The following is a 22923-nucleotide window of genomic DNA, read 5'->3' on the forward strand; positions in this document are numbered from 1 at the left end:
GTGCTTTTGGAAAGAAATTAATAAATATTATGCTTCCATGGAGTAAAAACAATATGTACCAATATATTTTCTGCCCCAACTTAGGAAATGGGTTCCCAACTCTAAAATTACACAAGTTTGTTAGTGAACACAGTTTTACATGTACACAATTCCTTCATTTATCTAATGTATTTGCAGGTGAAAACTTTACTAACTTGTGCAATAGTTCTTACACGCTTTTAATACATCTCTACCTGAAGAGAAGCAAATTATAAAAGCAAATTCTGTGCAAGATATGAGACTGCTGCAGGGGAAAAAAACAATGAACAAATCAAACAACAATACCCACAAAACAAAAACAAAAAAAAAAACCACTTATCTCACATGTAAAACTTTTTTCCTAGCTTTTTGTCCCCAAAATGCATAACACTAGTTGTGTAAAAACTAAACCACTATATGAGGCATATTTTAAAACCTCATATAAACAATGAAGCTTTTATGGCATCCTCAGAGCAAAGAATGTCCAAATATGGCTGAGAGTTAAGTACCCTGAGAATCAACTGCTCTTAATGAATTAACTGAAGTTTGTCAGTCCACATTTACCAAGAACCAGAAGAGAAATAAAGAGAAGCAAACGTGATTCCACTCATTTTCCTGTACCATTCTCTAAAGATACTGTGTTATAAACATCCTCCATATCTTGGATACTGGAGGCATCTGTTGACTCTTGGTCACTGACTACAATTCCTACTGAAGAAAGGCTAGAAATGAAGGAGTGCATCTTTTTTGCATAAATATCCCTAATGTTAAAATAGGGTAGGTCATTGCTTTTCTCTTTGCGATCATTGTTGCACTGGTCTCTATCAATAGCTTTTTGCTTTTGGTAGTACTTAGAAAACTTATTGAAAATAATGGTGATTGGAAGTGCTACCACCAGAATCCCACAGATAATGCAGAGGGTGCCGAGCAGCTTTCCAGCAAGTGTGACCGGGTAAGTGTCCCCATAACCAACAGTGGTCATGCTGATGGTTGCCCACCACCAGCAAATAGGGATGCTCTGCAGTTCTGATGAGTCATCATCCTTCTCCACTGAGTAGACAAGCACTGAAAAAATAGAAATCCCAACTGACAGAAACAAAAGCAGAAGTCCAACTTCTTGGTAGCTGTGTCTCAGAGTGGCACCCAAAGACCGCAGTCCTACAGAGTGCCTGGCCAGTTTCAGGATGCGAAATATCCTCATTAACCGCAGGATCTGAACCACCTTCCCCATGTTCTCAATATCTTCACTCTCTTCTTCCTTCGTGTCCACAGCCAGTGTGGCATAAAATGGGATAATAGAGACAAAATCAATGATGTTCAGTGGTTTCTTCCAGAACTTCTTCTGACTTGGAGCAGTGAAGAGCCGGATCACTAGCTCAGCAGTAAACCAGATGATGCATGTAATCTCCACAGCTTCCAGCACAGGGTCTCCAATCTCCCTGTCATTGGCATCCAGCCTTTGAAATTCTGGCATGCTATGAACGCACATGGCCACAATTGATGCCAGAACAACACTCAGGGATGACACGGCAATTATCTTGGCAGACAAGCAGTATGCAGGATTTTCCATCCTGACCCAGATCTTCTTTCTTATTTCACCAAAACAAAGATTATCAAACTTTTCTAGCTCTTTGTCAAATATGGATGACTCTTCATTGGAGGAGTCCATACTGTCATTGCTCTTCTGATCCCAATCTTTTTCAGGACCTTCCTCTTTCCGTTCTTGGTACCGATTGCTGCAGCAGGAATCAATAAACAGCTCATTTATCCCCCAGTACTCTATTTCCTGGCAGAAGGAAAAGACACAAAGTTCTTCCATGACGTGAAGTTTGCCTGTATAGTAGAAGTTCAGAACATATCGGAACAAGGAAGGATTCCTGTCAAAATAATATTCCTTGTCTGTCACACTATAATCATCACACAGTTCTAGAATAGCCTCTTCTGAATGGCATTTGAGAAGTCTTCCAAGTCTGGTATGGGGAAATCGGAGCAAGGTACTTTGATCAACTGATTGCTTAAAGCCACCCACATTCAAATTGATAAGTTCTGCATCTTTGCCAGGTCTGCGGAAAAATTCACCATAAACCATTTTGGACAGACGAGTTCCACTGCTGCTGCCCAATGAGATTACATAGAACCTGAAAAGAACATAAGATATTGTTAGAACATTTAATTCAGTTTTGCTCTTGTGACACATTCTTTTCTCCATCTCTGGGTACTGTGAAATGCTGTAACAAAACAAACAAAAAAAAAAAAAAATTTTATGAATACCCTTATTCAGCATTTCACATGTGTAGTTTTAAATTAGGTTGGTTTACAGCTTTAGCAAGTTTGAAAGCAGTAGGTTCTGGTTTAGGTCTCCTTTTTACCAGTGTAAAGGAAGATTGCAAATTCATCTGCAAATCAGTCTCTGTTTCACTACCACACTGAAATTAATAGTCACGAAATCCATGTACTTCAGTTATGCCAAAAATCTTTAAAGACAAAACTTATCAATCAATCAAAACATTTAGGATAAAACTTTCAAGCAGGTTTCTCTCAATTACAGTTTCAGCTGAGTTGTATGATGTTGCAATTTATAATCCATTAATTCCAATGTTATTTGCTTGAATGTGGACTGCAACTACTTTTGCTGACAGTTCATTTACTTCTAGCGTAATCCACACATCAGCATTCTGTGCTCTTGAAAACATATCACAACTTCTTTTGAAGATTTTCAATTTCTGACTTCTGAATGCTGTAGTACATATTTGGGTATCTGCATTCCCTCAGGTATTTTTCTATCTGCCTTCCTACTCACCTGAAGTGTCACAACACTCTTACAACCTTGGTCAGTTCCAGAAGCAATTCCTGTTCTGCCACAGCCTAGCTACAACCACTACAGCAATACTGAGAAGTTGGAAATGTCATCTCTGTAAAAAGGAGCTTTCAGAATGGAACTTCCACAGTAATTCTTCCTCAACAACTAACTGTGGACACCTGCAGATGGACAGAAGGGCATTTAAATGTTTCTGTATTTTACTATAAATTCAGCTAAAACTAAATTCAAAAGGCAGTTAAAGTTACCAGTAAGTAAGTTAACTTTTACAGAACTGCTTTCTTGCTTTCCTTCCAAGGAGAAGCTGTTGTAAAGCCAAAACTGGCAGTTCTTACACTTGCCATCAGATTATATGTAACTTAAGATCATGAGGAGAGCAAATGTTTTTGATCTCTGACACTTAAACACTAATTGATGCACACTAAGCTAATTTATTTCAATTTAGTATGGAAATCAATTCATTTTAAATGTGACAAGATAGTATCAAAATTCTCCTGTCCTAAGAGAAGACATCTTATGGTGTCATGCTCAGCATGTAGAGCTGGGGGAAGAAGAGGGAAAGAGAGTTGACACTCAGAGTGATGGTGTTTGTCTCCCCAGATCACCATTAAATGGGATGGAGCCCTGCCTTCCTGGGGATGGCTGGACACCTGCCTGCCCATGGGAAGGGGTCAATGAATCCTTGTTTTGCTTCACTTTTGCTTTACCTATTAAACGCTTTTTATCTCAACCCACAAGTTTTGCCATTTTACCTCTCTGGTTCCCTGCCCCATCCCACAGGAGTGGGTGAGCATGGGGTTGAACTGCCAGTTGAGATTGAATCATGACAACACAGAAATGATTTTGCACCTTTAGATTTAGTTTGAAGGCAGGCATTTGCTAGCTAATAGAGTGGTTGTAAGGCACATTTGCTCCAGGCATTTCCCAAGGCTTCAGTTTTTAGGAATCATTAAGAGGTCAAATAAGACCATTGATCTCTCCTCACAGAAGAAGGGCAGCAAGACTCATCTGATAAACATCACCACACTTCACTCATGATCTAGAGCCAAGCTCTGTTTTATAGCACTATAAATAATAAAAAAAAGCCATAAATCTGGACTGGGGTGACTGGAAGTCAAAGTATATTCAGACCCAAGAAACCTCTAGTTATTGATTCATTTTAGTCAATAAAATCTCCACTTCTAGCAACTCATTAACATGAGAACCCTGGCAGTGTAAGTGAGCACTATAAAAACCAGGCAAGATCTCAAATCATAGAGTCACAGACCAATAGAACGGTGAAGGTCAGAAGGGACCTTAAAGATCATCTCATTCCCTCTCACAGGCCAGGAACACCTTCCACTAGATCAGATTGCTCAGAGGTCCATCCAACCCAACCCTGAACAATTCTGGATGAAGTAGGATGAAATATCAACAGCTTCTCTGGGCAACCTGTGCCAGTGTCTCACCAACCTCACAGTAAAGAACTCCTTCCTAATACCCAATCTAAATCTACCCACCTTCAGCTTAAAGCCATTATCTTCCTGTCTGGGGGCACTTCTGATCATGACAAATAATGACAAATACAAAGCAAGTTTTACTCAGAAATAACTAAAGCAAGAACTTAGTGCCCAGCAAATTCTTAGTACACTAGAAGTACACTCACTGGTTGAGACTGCAATATAAAACCATATCGATGATGCAGATTATATTCGTAATTGTGCCTCCATGAAATTGCTCTGTATAATAAATTCAGTGGGCAATATTTCACTGCTTTATTTTGAGGGTACTGTAGTCATAATTTGTGCAAGATACAGAGAGAAAGTGGAACTTGCTTAGGAAGACCATGGTCTAGAACCTGCTTAATGTGTTACTACTATGAAATGATTTTTAGACTACGGAAAGAACATACAGGAAAGATTCACAATAACTGTGTCAAGAGGAGCTTGATCATCTGAAGAATGTCTTCTTTTACTTGCAGAGACCCTGACTCCTGAGCCATGGACCAGGACATAGTAACTGGCAGAACAATCAGAACAATTTGTGTCACTTTAAGAAGTGACTCAAGCCACAGGGCAATGACCACAGATGACAACTTCTGTCTCAGCACAACGTGCTCTCTACTCAAGGAAACCCTTCACTCACTCAGGAAACTTTTTTCCTCAAGGGTAAAACTGTGCTCAGCTGGAAATGGTATTTTCCTGGAGTGCCAAGGCCTGTGTCATGAACATCCTAAGAACATAGAACTACCACGAACTTTGCAAATCTCAACTTGAAGGGCAACATTAACCTCTCTGACCTTCTTCAAATATAGATAACATAATAAACTGGAAACCATTCCAAATCACACAATTCTTGCCCCGGAGAGAGTATAACAGAGCAAATAAACACATACCAGATGTTAGTTACTTGTTTGCTTTAATTGCTTCAGCTGTTTCAAGGAGCTACTGGCTAAGAATTCATATAGAATAGAAAAACAAGACACAGAAGAAAGATGGTAACTGGAAGAATGAATATTATTTTCCAAGATAACGAAAAAAAAACCCCAACAAATAGAAGTTCCAAATGTTAAGCTTCGGGGCTAAATAAAAGCCAGTCATTAGGAAAGCTGTGTGAAAAGGATACAAAATTTGGAATAAAAACCAGAATGACAGGATCTTCCCAGTCCAATTTGGAGATGGGCTCTAGCCAGTGCTTCTGCAGTCACACATTGTTGGTGAGGCCACAGGCCCATTGTCTTGGAAGGGGAGTTGCAAATTTCTGGGCTTTTAGCACGCTGTGAAATCCCTAAAGCTCTCAAAAGAGGAGTCACGGAGACAGTTTGCAGATACAGTCCCTTTGAGACAGCTATGCCACAGATGTGTAACACATCCCAAAGTGCTGTGGTTTCCAACCTCCTCTGGAACAAACCACTAAGAGATTTTTACTGACCACATGGATCCCCATACTACACATTTATTTGTCAGCAAAGTTCCTCTTTCTCAGTTATGTTTTGCATAGTATCTGCACAAAGTCTCCATTCTCTGTGAGGTCGTACACCACAAGCTTCAGAACATTTTTTTTGAGCATGGTACCACTTTGGTACCACTGGTAACTCCAAATTGGGGCAGTTTCATCTTTTGCAAGCATTAATCTGTGTTTATCCAGGCACAATAGAAAGGAAGTTGAACTGGTTTACAATGGTTGTGCTTGGCTACTTAAAATACTCAAAGAGAGATCATGCCTACAGATTTTCTACCAGTTTCTTTCAAGGCTATGTTGTCTTAGCCTCACCTCCTCCTTCCTGCACAGTTACACTCCATAAACCTCTCAAGATTAAGTTCACATTTTAGCATGGTTTCCTCTAAGTCGAAGGAACATTAATTAAAGGGCCTAGTCCTGCTCACAGTGAAGTCACAAGGGATGTAACACTGATGTGAACCTGAAAGGGCATGCAAATCCTGGTAACTCTACAGAGTATTTCCAGAGCTCAAAGACATTTTTTCCCCAAGGAATCTGATGATCTTGGCAGATTTCCATTTTAGGGTTCCAAACTCAGGAGATTCAACTGTGAGTAAATTCCCTCTAAAGAATCTTAACTTTGACACTCAGCCATGCCCAGGAAGCAGATTTTGTCTCCTAATGATGCAGACAAGCACCTGGGCTGTTACTTCTGCTAATTTCCCAAGAATTGAAAGCTTCTACCAATCATCCAAGCTACACACGTGCAGGTTTTGACACCAAGTACTTCTAAAATGCTGTGGATTACAAACCAAAACAACCTTCAGCTCAGGATCAACATTTCACTGATTTTTTAAGTGTTTGAATTTATCCACTCATCATAGGGCAAATACTTGTCTAATGCACCAACTAGAAGTACTGTCTACATTTTCTGACTCACTGAGCAGAGAAAAACATTTAAATGCATGTAAAATTTACTTGATCAATCACAATTAGGGATTGGGACTGAAATCCAGTTAGCATGACCTAAGTTGTTGTCTGTCAGCTGGACAGTAGTAACTGCTTTAGCACACTTAATTAAGCCTGGAAAAAAAAGCCTCCGGAAAAAAGCACAGGCTCTTTCACTATGATATAAGCTGCAACATTCAACTCATTGTAATACTTGACACAGTTAATTGTAAAGTCATTCACAGACTATGGAGGTGGAGGTTAACTTTAAAAAGTCATCTAGCACAAATAGCAAGACCATCTGAAGAAACCACTCTGTGGTTATGGACACTCTGTGAGGCAAAGAGGATAAATTAATCAGCTAAATTATTTTCTCAGCTGTAATTTATTTTTTTGTATTCCACTGGCAGTGTCATCCTTTACCAGAATATTGCATTAAAATGCCATGAAAATAATAAAATCATGCAACTACCTTTCTTTTAAAATTGATTCAGTACAACCTCCCAGAAGACGTCAGGTAAATAAAGTTTGAGTTGAATTTTGTTCTGATGCTACTCCCATGTAAGCCTATTTGGCTATGGTCACCCCAGTACAATTCTACTGTCACCAGGCTGTTTCAGACACTGAGTGTGTGACAAATGTTTGTGCAACTTTGCAATACAATGAAGATCAGAAAGAGATGATCATCATGTGATCATTATGTAACAACTATAGCTGTTAGAAGCACTACTGACATTCAAATGTAAAATTATTTAAACATTCATACCATTTTATTTAAATGTTCATACCTGTCAAAAAAACGGTCCTCAAATATAGGGAGTTAAAAAAAAAAATCACCTCCTCCAAAAGACCGATAAGGAAGAAATGAAGCTGTTACAACTGAGAGTAAAAGAACACAAGCAAGAATAGAAGAAGCATCTCCAGCCCATGGTTCCCACCACTCAGCCAGGCACAGGTTTTTGGGGGTGAGTCACCAGAGATGGGGTCCCTCTCTGCCATGACTAGGTAAGCAGCCTACATGAGTAGTGCCATGGTGTAACATGGAGTAGTGAAGGGGTGTAACTTCCATGGGACCAATACAACGTAAAATGAAACCTCCCAAAGTGAAATTCTGCTATTTCCACTATGAGGATGCTGGTAAGAACAGAGGATATGCCAAGGGTTGGATATGAGAAAGGGGCAAGGCAAAACACACCAGCTGTAGCCTGCACATGACAGAAGCTTCTTGGGAATGCAGTATGTGATCTGAACTCCTTTCTCATATACATAAAGAACAAGTAGCAACACCTAATACCACCCAGTTATTAGAATGTCACCTTGTAAAATGATTAAAGTAAAAAAAAAAAAAAATTAAAGTTATTCTCTGACTTGAAAAGGCTCTGGAGATACACATTATGAGAGTTAACAAGGCTTGCACCTTGCAACATTCCCAAAGGCTCTGCAATTTATATTATGTTCATATAAATTAAAAGATCATTATCCACAACTAAGTGGAAGTGACAGATTAAAATGTGCTGGCTTGAAAACCAACCTGCAAATCCCTACACTGAAGCACAGTTAGAATGCTGCAGTTCCCAAACCTGTTCCACAGCCAGCCCACACAGACAGCTGACCACACTAAGCTCTTCCTTGTGTTCTATCATCCCAAGGGCTGAAGTTCACAGAAATATTTGAGAAGACACCAAAGGCATTGTTACAAGCAGGTCATCACTGCTGTGGTTGATGGTACAATAAATTGTTTCTCTCCAGGTTATTTTGGCAATAATCTTGTTTGACAGGTCATACTAATGGCACCCATCAAGAGCACAGCTTCAAAACACAAAGTACTATCTGAAGTGGACATTGCAACTTGTAGGTCTAGGTACCTCTGTAATGAGCACAATTTCTATGGATCCCTTCCCCAAATTATTTTTTGTACCCCATTTTCCATGGAGTTCTCCATTTTCTTCCATTCAAGTACTCCTCCAGTGATCACAATGAACATAAACTCCTATTGTTACACTTACTGGGGTAATTTGTGGTACCACTAGTTGTCAAAAATATTTGATACATGATCCCAAAGTCAAACACTTCCATATAGGAAAAAATGATGCAGAATAAAAATATACTTCTTAAAAATATACTTCAATATACTTCTTAAAAATAGTTCTGCATTCTCCATCATTGATTAGTCTAGAATCTAAGAAGATCCTCGATGAAACTGTAATTCACTTATAAATGTTGTTTGATTTTGAAAGGTTACCTACCTAAGCGAGGAAAATAACGCAGATACCGAGACACAGAGAGCAGTGTCCCTGAAGTCACACAGAAGATCAGCTGCCCACAAACAAGCCCACATCCCTCTCACTTCATTACCTCCTTCACAGTCTCCCCAAAAGCTATCACACACCACTCCAGGTACTGGCACACTGAGACATGTGGGCCTAGAGCTGCCTTCTGACAGTTCAGCTAATAAAAACCAACAAAACCAACAATATTAATCTATCACAGAAAATCTAAATACCATTCCTGTAATTACAGTGCAGTTTCAATATCCATGGCTGTATCGAGGGGCTATGACTGCAGAGGTGAGAAACTGCCCCATCTATCCCACCACAACTCCTCCAGGCCCAACATAAAGGGATGAACAATTAGACATGATGTATTTTCTCCAATACACAGGTCCATGAACCACTGAGGGCTTTCCTGAGATTTTAAGGAGGGTGTTAATGGTTCACAAGCACAGTGGCAAATTATACCCACATAGAGCCATAACTCTTCCATGTTTAGGAAAGAAATGCTGACCTTGGTGCAATTCAGAATACTCTTATCTCTTGTGAAAGGCATACAGAGTGTTAAAATTAAGATTTAGCTCACTGCCAAGAAGACTGATCTGATACTCAAAATCTTCTATTTGTTTGTCCATCCTCCATTTTCTGATTTCTCACTTTGGAGTCTGAGGACCTGTCCTCTTATTCCTAGTACAGATGGCAGAGCTGTTGATCATTTCTGCTCCTAGATTATCTCTTCCCACTCCTAATTTCTTTACTTTTTTTTTAATTAACTTTATTTTTGGAAGCAAGGTAATATTTTTAAAGGACACAAATCCAATCACAACAGTCAATTTCCCTGGGTGAAAAAGTTGTTCTGAACAATCTAAAATCTATGCACCACATAAAGTAGGACTTCTCCTTAAACTGAGAAGAGACAATAACATAAACAGCAGGATTATGTTGCAACACATTACAGCCGTAAAAACTGTAAGGAGACCTGAAACCAGTCCTGTCTGTGCTATCACAACACCTCCACTAGCAGCAGCCACAGGAGCAGCAGAGCTAAAAGGGCAATTCAGCTGCAGAGCACTCACCTGGCTACACAACTTTTGAATCCATTATACCTTTATTCTGCAAAGTCCTGGCTTTGGGATAAGCTGCTTGAACAAAAAAATTATCTCACTGCAAAACTGTTCTTGGTGTACCTCAGCCCATTTGTTGGAGCCTTTTTAATTTATTTAGAAATAAGATGCTTACATTAGTAACATACCACTGAATACAGAAAACAGGCTTAGAATGGACCTTGAAGAGTAATATAATTCAGCTTCTCCCCCTCCTCAAGGCAGGATCAGCTACTTCTAGATCAATTTTGGCAGATGTTTATTTCATGTCCCATGATAAAGCCTCTCCAGGGAGGTTTTGGAATCTGGTCCAGTGCTTGAATGCCCTTGTTCTCCCAAAATTATTTTCCTAACATCTATTTAAGCACACTGTGCTGCAGTCCAGGCCCATGGATGTGTATATGTCCAGTAGATTTGGAATGGGATGGAGTCACTGAGGATGGACAGCAGAAACAGACTATCTACAAATTCTCCACAACAAGTAATTTACTTCTTTGCTATATATTTACTTGTCAGCCTAAGTAGATAAAGTTACATTATATTTATTTTTTATGTTTTGAAAAAATTCTATTAATTTCAGAGATAAACAAAGGTTTTCTTGACCACAGTGAAGTTCTCCAAGATATTCAGAGTCTCTTGGGCAACAAGAACACAAGCAATTGTTATTGTGAATATTCTGACTGAAACCTTCAACTGAAAAATCTGTAAAAACACTTGTGTTTGCAGCATGTTAATCTCACTAAAGGAGTCAGTACTGTTCAATATAAATTCTCTTGACCCTAGAAAACTCTGAAGCAGAGCTCCAAATCTCACTTACATATAAGTTCTGCAGCCTGCTGTGATCCAACATTCATTTTCAAAGCATCCAAGTAAGTTTTACAATGTGCTAGCATGAGTGACTTGAGGCCACAGGCTAAGGAAGGATACGTGGAGGCAGCTGGAAAAAATATCTGCAAGGGACATAGGGTTCAGAGCCACACTGCAAACCTTACCCACAGTGAGGCCTCCAGAAGCCTCCATTTCTTCGAGCACTCAGATTTTGGTACTTGCTCACTGCTCCTACACTGGACATCGTTTGGTTACACCACTCCTCTTGACTTTCCAGGTAACATAACAAACTAATTTGTGGTGAAAAGATCCTTTGGAGGTCATCTTTCCCACCCAGTGTCAAAGCTGGTTCAGTGAAAGAAGGCTGTTTAGGGCCAATTGTTTTTTTTAACATCTCCAAAATTTCCCAAAGTCTCTGGTAACCTAGTCCAGCCGGACCCCTCTTATGGGGAAAATATTTCTCCTAAAGCCTAGTTAGACATTCTCCTGCTCCAGTCTGGGTTCAGTGACTCCTTCTGTGGACCTGCTGGCTACAGCCTTGCTGACAAAGCCCAGGAGGCATCTGGCCCTCACTGTGAGGGCACAGTGCTCACTTGAGTTCTGCATGCTGCCTACCCCAATGCCTATGTCCTTCTCTGAGAGCTGCTTTCCATTCAGCCACCCCCAAACTGCTGCATGGGGCTACTTCATCCCAGATGGAGCTTCTCCAGGATGCTGAAAGCCCTTTTAACAGCATCCCATCAGTCAACCAGTGTATTATTGGTCATCTCAGTCCTTAAAAAACAAAGGTGTTCTCCCTGTTTGTTTCAACCAGGCTGTGCCCACAAAGCATTCAGCAAGAAAGGACATTTGCCAGAAAATGTGTGAAGTGAGGACGTGACAGGCTAAGACACAGAATTGCATCACTGCACCACTGTTCAATTGAATATTCACAGAAGCTGAGGCATTGTCATTGCACACAAAAAGGAACAGCCAGCAAGTAAGTTTTTTTTGCAAAATAAATGTCAGTCCTAACTAGTGCAATTCATTTCAGCACTTGTCAGCATTATTACCCATTATTTTTTTAGGAAGTGCTGAGTAGACACCATCACCTGGATTTACATATGCAAAGTGATATCACACATTGGCACAATTTGTAAGGTACTGGGGGTGCTGCATGCGTGGGCTGGATTCTGGCTAGTACATGTGTTTGCACAGCCCTTAACAATACAGCCATTTAATCAACTCAAAGGCAGACCTTATAAAATTACTCTGGTGCCATTTTTGCTATTGTCTTCCAATGGCAGAAAGTTTGGAACAGACATAAAGCCCAGCCAGATTAGGAGAAATTTCAGAAGTCACAATCCAGCCCTTTCTCTCCTTACTTCTCCCAACTTTTTTTTACAAATATATTTTTCTAACTTTTAAAATGACCCACACAAATGTTCAGAGAGGGAAAAATGAAGTGTGTGGCTGCATAAATCCTAATCCCACAAAATTAGCAGATGTTTTGTGGAAGACTTTAACAGGATAAGGGATTTCTTAGGTTTTTGCCTGGGCTAAACTTCAGCTAGATAGATTCATAAACTCCCACAACAAGCCCCCAGGATTTTGAAGACACCACACACCAAGAGGTCCAAAGGAAGATCTGAGATCCTAACTACACGTCTTCCAAAAAAGAATTAGAGTTCATTAAGCATATGCAGTGCATTAGAAGAAACTAAGAGCAAAACAGATTTGGGAGTTGTTGGTAGTTTCCCTTTACAAGCTGCTGCTGGAAGCAAAGCACCACTGAACATCACTGTAAGCAAAAACTTGTTTGGCCTTAAGGGCAATGTGAAACTAAAGCTCTCTAGAAGAAAAATAAGATAGTTGAAATTATACTTTTTTCTTTCTGTCTACTTTTGAATGAGGTACTTCAATAAGTGCTCAGTAAAACTCTGGAGAGAAAAATAACAACTTCTGCCTCTCATTTCATTTGTGAGGCAGTTTTACCACAGCCCTCAGACTTAGTATCTGAATAAATAAACCCTTGATATCTTCTGAAATCAGTAATACTTATCTAAGAGAACATGTCTGATTGCCTAAGACCCAAGCCTCAGGGCCAGGAGCTTTTAGAGGTGTCAGTTGAGACTCAGCCCAAATTTTCCAGAGACTTGGTCCACAGTTTTCAGATAGAGTTAAATACACACACGCAAAAGGAAACTTTTCAAGTCACATTGGACTTCTTACAAGTTGGAGTACTGCCTCAAACCAGGGCTTTTGCTGAGCTCCAAGGATAAGTGATAGCCTAAAAAGACTGAAACACATCCCCTGCCTCTAGCAGCTACAGAAGACCTCAGGAAACACTGGCTTCATGGTCAGGAAATGGATGGAGCATCCCAGAGAGCCAGGAACAAGCACTTGGCCGAGCAGCAAGTGCTTGCAGATTAAGCTTTTCTCACTTTCAAGATTCACAGGTTTCAATGTGAATCCACAATAACTCTTATTTGACCACCAAACATGCTATGAGCTAATTTTCCCTTTGTTTTGTTCTTTTCTGTCATCATAACAAATTAATCAAAGTAAGTAGGAAAAACTTCTCTCTGCCTGGCCTAACATCCAGCAAACTGTAAAACAAAATCATGACTCCCTGAAAAGAACAGCTTACAATGACAACATAAACACCATTACTGTTTCCAGACTAATAGCACTGAGCTAAAATACCACCAAGAACTCATTCTATCCCCCTTGTCCAGCTCAAGCTTTTACCAATTTCATGGGTGAATTAAAAGAGCAGTATTGATCTATACTGGCTGCCTTTTCAGAGCAAACATTGCACTGGACAGGAAGACACACAGATCTTCTTAGCTTAAGAAGAATACACAAGGCAGCATCATTTTCAGCAGCTTATTCAAGGGAAAAGGTGTCTGCCCCTAAAATGTCATGCTGAAACCATCATTCAATGCTTGTCACTAGCTACAGCTAAACCATGGAGGACTGATTTACATTTGTGCTGCAGTAATGAGTGAGCTGTTTTCAAAATGAAAACCTAACTTATGGCTCTATTTGCTCTTCTCTCAACAGGCAATAAATGGAGTTCATAAAATTACCAAGCAGCTTTGGAATGGTAACCTAATTAAATCAGCAGTAACTGATTGAAATAACTGAAGAATTTTATATATATACAAGATAAAGCCTTCAATAAAAAGGAGTCTTCTTTGGGACATGCCGAGTCTTCCACCACCCCTGTTTTAAACATACTGATTGACAACAATTGTCCACAAAATTAATATTGTAGATTTATAATTGCATCTCACAAACTATGAGGGTGATTCTTCTCTCACTGAGGCCAGGAGTAAGAAGCCCCTTGCTCCCTGTAACACATACCACCATGGTACCAAAAAGGTTTTAGAGCTGAAGCCTCCACAGAAGTTAACACCACAGGAAGCAGCAACAGCTCCTGTCTGCTGAAGGAGAGGAGGTAGAAGAGAAGCAAGGAGCATGGCAGAGCAATCAGAAGTGCTTCCAATTTTTATGAAACTACCCAGGCTGTGTTGTAACTCCTCCATGCAAACCAAAGTTGTTATAGATTTTTCCTGAGTTGATTATCTGCCTCCCACAGGTAACCTGCCTGTACTTACATGAACACCAACAGTCAATTTGTTAGGCTCAAACAACAAAAAACCAGAGAAATATGAAACTTAGTATTGGCAATTTTGTGCCCCATATAAAGTTTTACAAGATTGATGTACGAGACAGTTTTTGTCCATAAATCTCATAACGCTTTTATTAAGAGCTGTGAGGCAGATGCCTTGGGCTCCATGCTTTGGAAGCTGAACCTGAGACTTGAGATGTGACCTTCTCGATGTCATGTAGCAGGTCAACATGTTCTACTTCAACATTCCCAAGTCCATGAAGACTGCCATTGCTTTGAGGAGAAGACAAGCAATCCTCTGCCCAAGCTGAGCTCTGAGCCTGTCATTAGAGTAGCACTGAGCTAGAATGACTAAACATGTGGAAGAATCAACCAGTTTTTAAGACACCAGTTGGCATCTAAACTGCTTGTCCAAGCTGATGAACAAAGGAGAAAAATGTAAAAAAGGAAGAAAAAGGAGGAAGCAAAATTCTGCCTCAGATCATAAATAACCTGTCCTCCTTAAACCATCCACACTCTATTTTGTCCATGTGGCCTTTGCTGGTTTTTACTGACAGGCTGGTAAGACCAAAAAAATTTTAAAAAATGGAAAAGAGAGAAGTTAATTTCTTAGCCTTTACCCTGTTCAGAGCATACACAGCTCCAGCTGCATAGAGGCACCTCCAGAGAACTCACACAGCGCAACACTTCACAGGACAAGAAGGGACAACTGCATCTCTTGCTGCTGCTGGCACAGGTGAGGATGTGTCAGAACCCAGGACATCCCTCTGGCTGTCCTGAGCAGCCAAGACCCCTGCCAGGGGGCTCAGAGACCCTGGCACAGGGCCCAAAATGCCTGTGGTTTTGATTATGACCTGTGGAGCAAGTTAGCAACCTTAGATGAAGATCTGCAAGCCGTGACAAATTAAGTAGAATGATAGTGAATTTATCACAAGGTGAAAAAGTAGATTTTGGGGTTTTTAGAATGGGGATTCAGGGGGGCAAGAAGGAGGAATCTGAGTGGGTCCAGCCTTTCTCCTTCTTCTTCTTGGCCTCCATCTTCTGCTGTGATGTTGGCGCTTTTAGATTGGTTTAGAGTAGAAGCTCACTGTCTAACACAGGTGATAGGTATTGGGAAGTAATTGTAAATACTGTACACGTAGTTTTTAGTATAAAGACATAACACTGCCCTGGGGGCAGGCAGTGTGCCTTGGACTGTCTTGCTGAGCTGACCTTGGCAGGGCAGGAGAAAGAATTTTATGGATAAGATACAATAAACAACCTTGAGGCCGAGAAATTAAGAGCCCTGACTCTTTCTTGAAGCGCAGGGCTGGGAAAAGAGACTTTCTAACTTTTCTTGGGGTCACTCTGACCAGAGAGAGATCCCGACAAGGATGGTGCCAGGCTGCCCATCTGCCACTGTCTGCCTGTGGATTGATTCTGGATTCACAGTTCAGCAGCTCTGCCTGTCTGTTGTGGTGTGTTTTATGTTCGTTCAGTTTTCCCCCCATTGTTCTCTCAAAAGGTCCTGCCCTGTTACCAGTTTGTGTCAATCCCCAAACCCCTCCCCAGTTGTCTTGGTTACTAAATGTATCTTTCTTGTTCCCCACCCCTGGCTGCCTGCCTGTCACTCGACACCCCTGCCTCTTTTTCTAGAAAGTTCGGGCCAGGGTGTCAGGTGATTGGGTTAGGGGCCAGGGTCCCTCCCACAACTGTGTTTGATTGGTTCTCCGATTATGCCAATCCTTAGTGTATCCTTCTCTGATTTGCTATCTTTCACCCCCCCCCCCCGCCCCCCCCCCCTTTAAAACCCGGGGCTTTCCTGCCTCGGGGCTCTCAGCTCCTTCTCCACGTTTTTCCCTACCAATAAAACCACCCTCCCTGAAGAGACTGAGAGTCGCGTCTTCATTTCATCCTGCGACTTCGGAGCTCTCTACTGCGGCCACACGTCCATAAGCCTGTCATCACTAGGCACCGGGCCCTGACTTCGTGTTGGGGAAGTGCCTTACTGGCTGGAGGTTGGCTGGACTCTGATCTAGCCTGGGCGTTTTACTTTCCACTGACCACCGCTCCACCTGTCCAAGATGAACCTTTAAGACATAAACCTGCCTGGAGGAGATGGCAACAGACACTGAGCAAACCAAAGTCAGGCTGATGTCTGCAGCCAGGGCAGGTGGCTGCTCTGAACAAAAGGGAGTCTGAAGGGCTGAGCGGCAGTGGCCTCTCCTGGAGGCCCCTCCCAGAAATTCCTCATCAGCTATGAGAGCTGGTGCACCAAGACCCCTCACCTCAGTCCCCACTCACCTGTCAGAGATGGGGAGGCAAAATGGGTAAGACACCTTAGTGTGAAGGGCAAGAATATGAGATGGAGAGTTTGTGGGCAAAAGAAAGGAGAACAGAAATTCATGCTATGACTAGGGACATCAGGAATACCCAGCAGACAGACAGGAGTGACATAAACAATTTAGAGAGGGCAAAATGAGTGAACCCTTCCACACCTTTATATCACCATAACCAGCACACAGAGACCAATATGTTTACTCCAGCCTTACCTGAGCTCCTTGCTGAACAATGCATGAAAATCAAGGTCTCAGGCTTTACCTGTAACACAGCAAATGGCCCCAAATGTGCAGCAAAGTAAGCAGAACAACAGTGACCAAAATGGGACCTTCTAATACAAATCATAAAGTTCATCTTGCCAGAAGACAGATGTCTCTTGAAAATTACTGTGGAATGAGCTCCCTCAGAAACTAAGGACCAACACAGTCAACATAATCTTCCTCTGCAATAGAGATAAATATTCTAGAAGTCATCTCCTTTAAAATAGAATGAAAAAACAAAAGAAAACCATTACAAGCAAGTATCACATGCAGAACACCCTTGCAAGAAAAACGAGCCAGTTATCCACAAATGACAGATGACAGCAGTTTAACACACTGCTGTTAGGATGTCAGGTACAATACGAATGAGACAAGACAAGCAGAACACATGCACATAAAATGGAAAGTACAGTAATAAGGAAAGAAGCATCAGTAAAATATGGGAAAATGAAAAGGATCAGAAGGAAATGAGGTATAAAAAAGAAAAAAATGGTAAAGAATGGAGCAACATACTGAGGTAGCATATTGAAGCAGACGATCCTCTAGCATTTACTGGTGCAGAACCATTGTCTGGAACAGGTCAAGGACAGTTTCTGTCAGCTGAGGATTTGGTCTTCCATACAGAACCAGGCAATGGCAATGACAGCATCCTGCCTGGTTTCCTTGGGATGCCTTCCCCCTCAGAAAGTGAAGAGGCAAGACAGGAAGAAAATAAGATGATGCCATAAATTAAAAGGCAAGGCGTAACAGAAATAAAAAAATAGATGAAGAACAAGAAATAAAAACAAAGGGATGGGGCAAAGGCAAGATAAAAAGAAAATATCCACAGATTAGTGGAGTACATTTTATTTATTCATGATCTCTGTTTTATTATGTGTCCTTGGCAGATGTCCCACAACTGAAAATTTGCAAGGCAGATATTGATGTGAGTTTAGAGACTTGAGCCTTGTTTCTAGTCATTAGCCTTGGGCAGATCTTTTTAATAGATGTGCCCCAATAGGAAGTAAACAAATTCCTTAAATCAAGAGTCTTTGGACAGGAGACATGCTGCAAACAAATGGGCTTAGACAGGGACTCCAGGAGGTAAGACCAAAAGCATGGTCTCGACCTTCTTTTCAAGTAACCAAGCTGAAGGTCAGGCGGCTCATACAGACATTGTCTAACAGGATACAGACTGCTCTGACAAATTCACACCCGACCCTGCCTGTCACACGCCCTCCCTGTTAAGCAGCCCTTATTTCACCTGAGAGGTGCAGGCTCAGCCTGCCCAGCTGGCAGGACAGGGATGCCAACACAGGCAGCCACAGCAGCGGTGGCAGCAGTCTCTGGAACCATCCCAGCAACGAGGCAGGATACAGTAGGACACAGCAGGACACGAGTCCCACACCAGCCTAGCCAGAGCCCAGCCAGAACAAAAAGCTCACCTCTGGCAGAGGCACCAGTGCTGAGTGCAGAAAGCTCAGCTGCCTCACTCCTCAGGCAGGTTTAAGGTGCCTCTGCAGCTGCCTCAGTCACTGCAGAACCTTGTTCTGCACTGAGGATGAATGGTCTTGGCACTGAGTGTGAGTAGTTGATTTTATCCTGCCTGTGGCTGTAATTGCACAGCTAAGGTGATACTGGTGGCCAAACACCCATTTATCATATTTTGAGTTTAAGGTGGTTTTATTCTTCTTGCCCTGGGAAAGTTGCTAAGTCCTAGAGAGGGTGAGCAAAGAACTGCTCCTCCTTCAGGACCTCTCTGTTTCTGCAAAGGACGTTCTAGTAAAACATCTGACCTCACCTGTCCCAGGAACAATTCTAGGGGTCACACTGCAGTTTGTATCAGCTCAGCTGAAAGCTGATTATTGATTTTCTTTTGCCCACACTCACAAATAGGAAGTTGAAAGGCTGCTACAACTTCTGTGGGTTGCCTTAGTGCTGAGACAGGTAACAAGACGCAGACATTTATAGACAAGGAAGAAGGTCTCTCAAAATGAGCTTTAATGTCCTCTGCTATGAATACATATAGATTTACTCTTTTTTTAGTTCCAAGACTCTCTTAAATCTGTCCAGACAGTATAAAGCAGATCTAACAGACAAGTAAAGAACCATGATTTAGGAAATCTGATATTATTTCTGAACCTTCCCCATACTTTAATTCCTGAAATTGAAATGAAAATCTAATTATATTATGCCTCTTTTTAAAGAAAACTGTTCTGAAATCTGCAGCTAAGAAGCACCCTTGTAAAAGCTAGGTATGACTACTGTCAATTAAACTTCTTTCATCATTTAGCTACCTACCTGTATTTAAATAATTTACACAATTTCAGAACATAAAATCATTTTTGTCTACCCACACTACTATCTCAGCAGAAATTTAGATACAGAAACGAAAAAGTTTCTTCATTACAAGCCATGTAATTGTCTTTCATTCCCCCAAATGACTACTGGTTTCAACACTGCTGCTATGGGCAGCGCAGCAGCAGATATTAAATACATATTGCAAAGTTGAAAAGCCACCTCTACTTCATGGCTTAGGATGAACTCAGATCAATTCCTACCAAAACTGTACATTATTTAATCCGAACTGATTAGAGGAGAGAAATATTTTGGGAAAGGCTGCAATTTTGACTTGAGGAAAGTAAGAATGAGTGGTCCAGGACATGTCTCATGTCTCTGAAAATGAGATCTGCCCCAGGTATCCCAAGTTAGACACCCAGAACTTGACTCATACATCCCCTCTGAAACTCCTGGCTCCCTACAAAAGGCATGCCTGCTCCCTCTGTCCCCTCAGGATGGTAGCTTGAGTGCCTTATGCCATCTATTGGCCTAGACCGGTGACAGGCAGTCGGAGGAGAACTTTAATTCTGGGAAAGTGACTGTGTTAAAAGGAATCTGTCGGCAGATCTGTAAATTCCGCTAATGGAATCAATACACTGCCGCTGCTCAGATCTTGAGGTCTACCTTGCCTAGCAGACACACTGAGTTCAGCTCCCAGAATAACCAGCAGCTATGCTTTGCATTAGGAAAATGAAAAATGGTACACAGCGATCTCGCAGGCAAGAAAATCCAGAGAATCCAAAAATAAGCAGAGAGAATTTTCACTGTCCTACACATGAACGTTTAAAAAGTCATTCATAAAAAGAGAAAGTTCCTTCAAAGTCCACTTAGTTCTAAAATCTCGTTAACTATCCCAAACTTAGTGAAGTCTACTTTAAACAGGACGTGCACAGTTAACAAACTTCTTCCACCTTTCCTTACCCACAGAGGCTACTGTAGCCATTCACAGCTGCTTAAATCTAGTTTACTTTTTAACCTAAACGAGTTTCTAAAAGACAAGGCAGAGCTGTGCCATGCGAAAGGACTCAGAAGCATCGCTACTGATCCTCTCCCGTACAGGCCATTACAAAGCAGCCGCGGAGACCTCGGCAGGACGCGTCCGCTCCGAGGGCCAGAGCGGTGCCCGCGCCCTGCTCCGGAGCCGCCTCCCCGCGGAGGGGCTGCACGTCCCGAGCAGGATGGTACAGGGCAAGACTTCGCCGGGGCAGCCAACGCGCCGAGGCTCCCCCTTCCCAGGTGGCTTCCTGTGCACCCCTCTTCCTCCTCCTCCTCCTCCTCCTCCTCCTCCTTCTCCCCCGACTGTTTGCCCCGCGAAACGCAAGGAGAAGACACCGCGCCGGACTCCGCGCTGTCCCCTCCGAGCCGCAGCCGCTCCCCGGGGCAGCGCTGCCTACCTGGAGCCGCGGCCGCCGCCGGCCGCCCCGCCGCGCTCCGCCAGCTCCGCGGGGCCGCCCGAGGTGGGAGGGGAACACCGGCGGCGGCAGGCGGGCTCAGCCGAGTCCCCTCCCCGGCCCCGGGCATCCCCCGTCCCCGCTCCCGTCGCGGCGCGCAGCGGGCCGGGCGCTGCCTGCGGCCACGGGGTCCCGCAGAGCCCTCGGGGGCCCCGCTCCGCTCCCCGTGGTTCCGCACCGCGCCCGAGCGGTGCCGCGTCGCCTCCGGGGGTCCTGCTCCGCCCGGGCGGTCGGTGTTCCCCACAAGTCCCGCTCCAAGCCCCGGGGATCCTGCTCTGTGGCGGAATCCCACCCCCACGGTTTCCTCTTCTCTCCCGGAGCGTTCCCGCACTTCGCCCGTCGGTCCCGCACAGCACCCCCGGCGCCTCGCCACGCGCCCGGGGCCGTCCCGCTCCGTTCCCCGGGGCAGTCCCGCACCCGCCCGGACCCCGTGCCCGGACCCCGTGCGGACCCGGCTGCGCCGCTGCCCCGCGTCGCCACCTACCAGGCACGCCCAGGCGGTCCCCGCTCCCCCGCGGCTCGGAGGGGGCAGCCCGTGCCGAGGGGCGATGCTGCCGAGGCGGAGGGGCTGGGCCGGCCGCCTCCCGCCCGGGCTGCGGCAGCAGTGCCGGCCCTGCCGCCCGTGCCGCGCTCTGGGCTGCGGGGCTCGCCCCGTCCCGCTTTTGTGCGGCGGCGGGGCCGGCGCTGCGCGCTGAGCTGTCAGCGCCGGGGGATTGATCTGCCATCGATTCCCAGGCGCTGTGCTGAAGTAGCACACACGCGGCTTGATTAGCTGGCGGTGCAGCCTGAGATGCGGAGTGTCCTCCGCACGCTGCAGGGGGATGTAATTTGTGCTCCGTGTTATGCCCCAGAGTAGTTGTCTGCTTGTGTCGGGGCTCAGTTCTGCCCGAGTTAAAGTCAGAGGGCAATGGGAAGCCACACCAGCTCCCAGTGTAACTCGAAAGCACAGCTGCGACAGCGTTCCACGATTAAACACTTTTTTTGTTTCAGTGGTGTCGTTTTGAAAATTGCCGATAATGAACGGGGAAGTTTATTCCTTTATTACAAATTTTGACACAATGTAAGGTATTTTCTACACTTTTGCCAAACTTTTCAAAACTTTTCACTAAGAAAAAGTACTCTAAAACATCATCATTATCATCATCATCACTAACTGCAGGATTGGGGAGGGGGGGGAATCTGTTTCATAACTATTTCTGTCAATTATTTTCCTAATCAATTTTAGCTTGAAAAAAATCTTGCACAAATATTGCATAAAATTCTCCTCTGTTTTAGGGGGAGATTTTGTTGTGGTGGGTGTTTTTAGATTTTTTTTACATATTTTAAGGACAATAATTCAACAACCTATTTTTTAGAGGCAACACAAATACTTACTATGCTGATGTGTTCCTGTTGTGGTAAAAATTTTTTAGTCTTATAAGAGTTCTCAGTTGTGAAGACTAAGGAGAGGGGAGATCCTAAGAGAATACATTTCTCTCTGATTGTGTTTACTGTTATTCCCTTAAGATACTATTGCTGTGCAGAGAGGATGAATTTTATTACATGTTATGGTGTATAATAGCATTAATAAATTAAATTTTTTATCTCATTTCTCTTTCATTAATCACAGAAGTTTTAATCACTGCAGAATGTCTTGTCCAGATATTACATCAACCCTTCAATGTTATATGCATTTATGCTACACATGTTTTTCAAAAACCTATAGTTAAGCAGGAGTACAGAATTACATTTAGTTACAGAAAGTTTGTGAGAAAGCCATGCCCTGAGTGCAAAGTGAGTTCCTCAGAACTGTTCAAATACAAGAATGTGAACAGAATACTTCCTGAAGACGAATGAGGTCATCTTAGTGGGTCATTTGGAGATTTCAGCATAACATTTGAAAGATCCTGGAGAAATATTGTTACTGACTTTTGGAAATGATACTGCAGCACTGCAGCCCATCAGATGGTTACACAACCTCAAGTCATCACAGGCAAGAATGTGAGATGCTGGAAATTGCCCGGGAAGGTGAGAGCTGCAGCTGCCTGGGCAGCAAGGACACACATGTTTCTAAC

The 22923-nt window shown here is 42.9% G+C and overlaps 1 protein-coding gene across 1 annotated transcript; it reads right to left on the reverse strand.

Moving 5' to 3' along the window:
- Positions 1-363: 363 nt before the first annotated feature.
- Positions 364-20857, reverse strand: KCNS3 (potassium voltage-gated channel modifier subfamily S member 3). Its single transcript, XM_066545849.1, has 2 exons — positions 20813-20857; positions 364-2156 (listed from the first exon to the last, which is right to left on the reverse strand). Exon 2 carries the CDS (start codon positions 2105-2107, stop codon positions 626-628), a length of 1482 nt encoding a protein of 493 aa, XP_066401946.1. The 5' UTR covers positions 2108-2156; positions 20813-20857; the 3' UTR covers positions 364-625.
- Positions 20858-22923: the final 2066 nt, after the last annotated feature.

The sequence above is a fragment of the Molothrus aeneus genome, chromosome 3, assembly GCF_037042795.1.
Source record: "Molothrus aeneus isolate 106 chromosome 3, BPBGC_Maene_1.0, whole genome shotgun sequence".
Classification (NCBI taxonomy): domain Eukaryota; kingdom Metazoa; phylum Chordata; class Aves; order Passeriformes; family Icteridae; genus Molothrus; species Molothrus aeneus.

Coding starts and splice junctions, on each gene's coding strand:
- KCNS3 (XM_066545849.1), bottom strand. CDS start 2,107: ATGGTTTATGGTGAATTTTTCCGCAGACCTGGCAAAGATGCAGAACTT.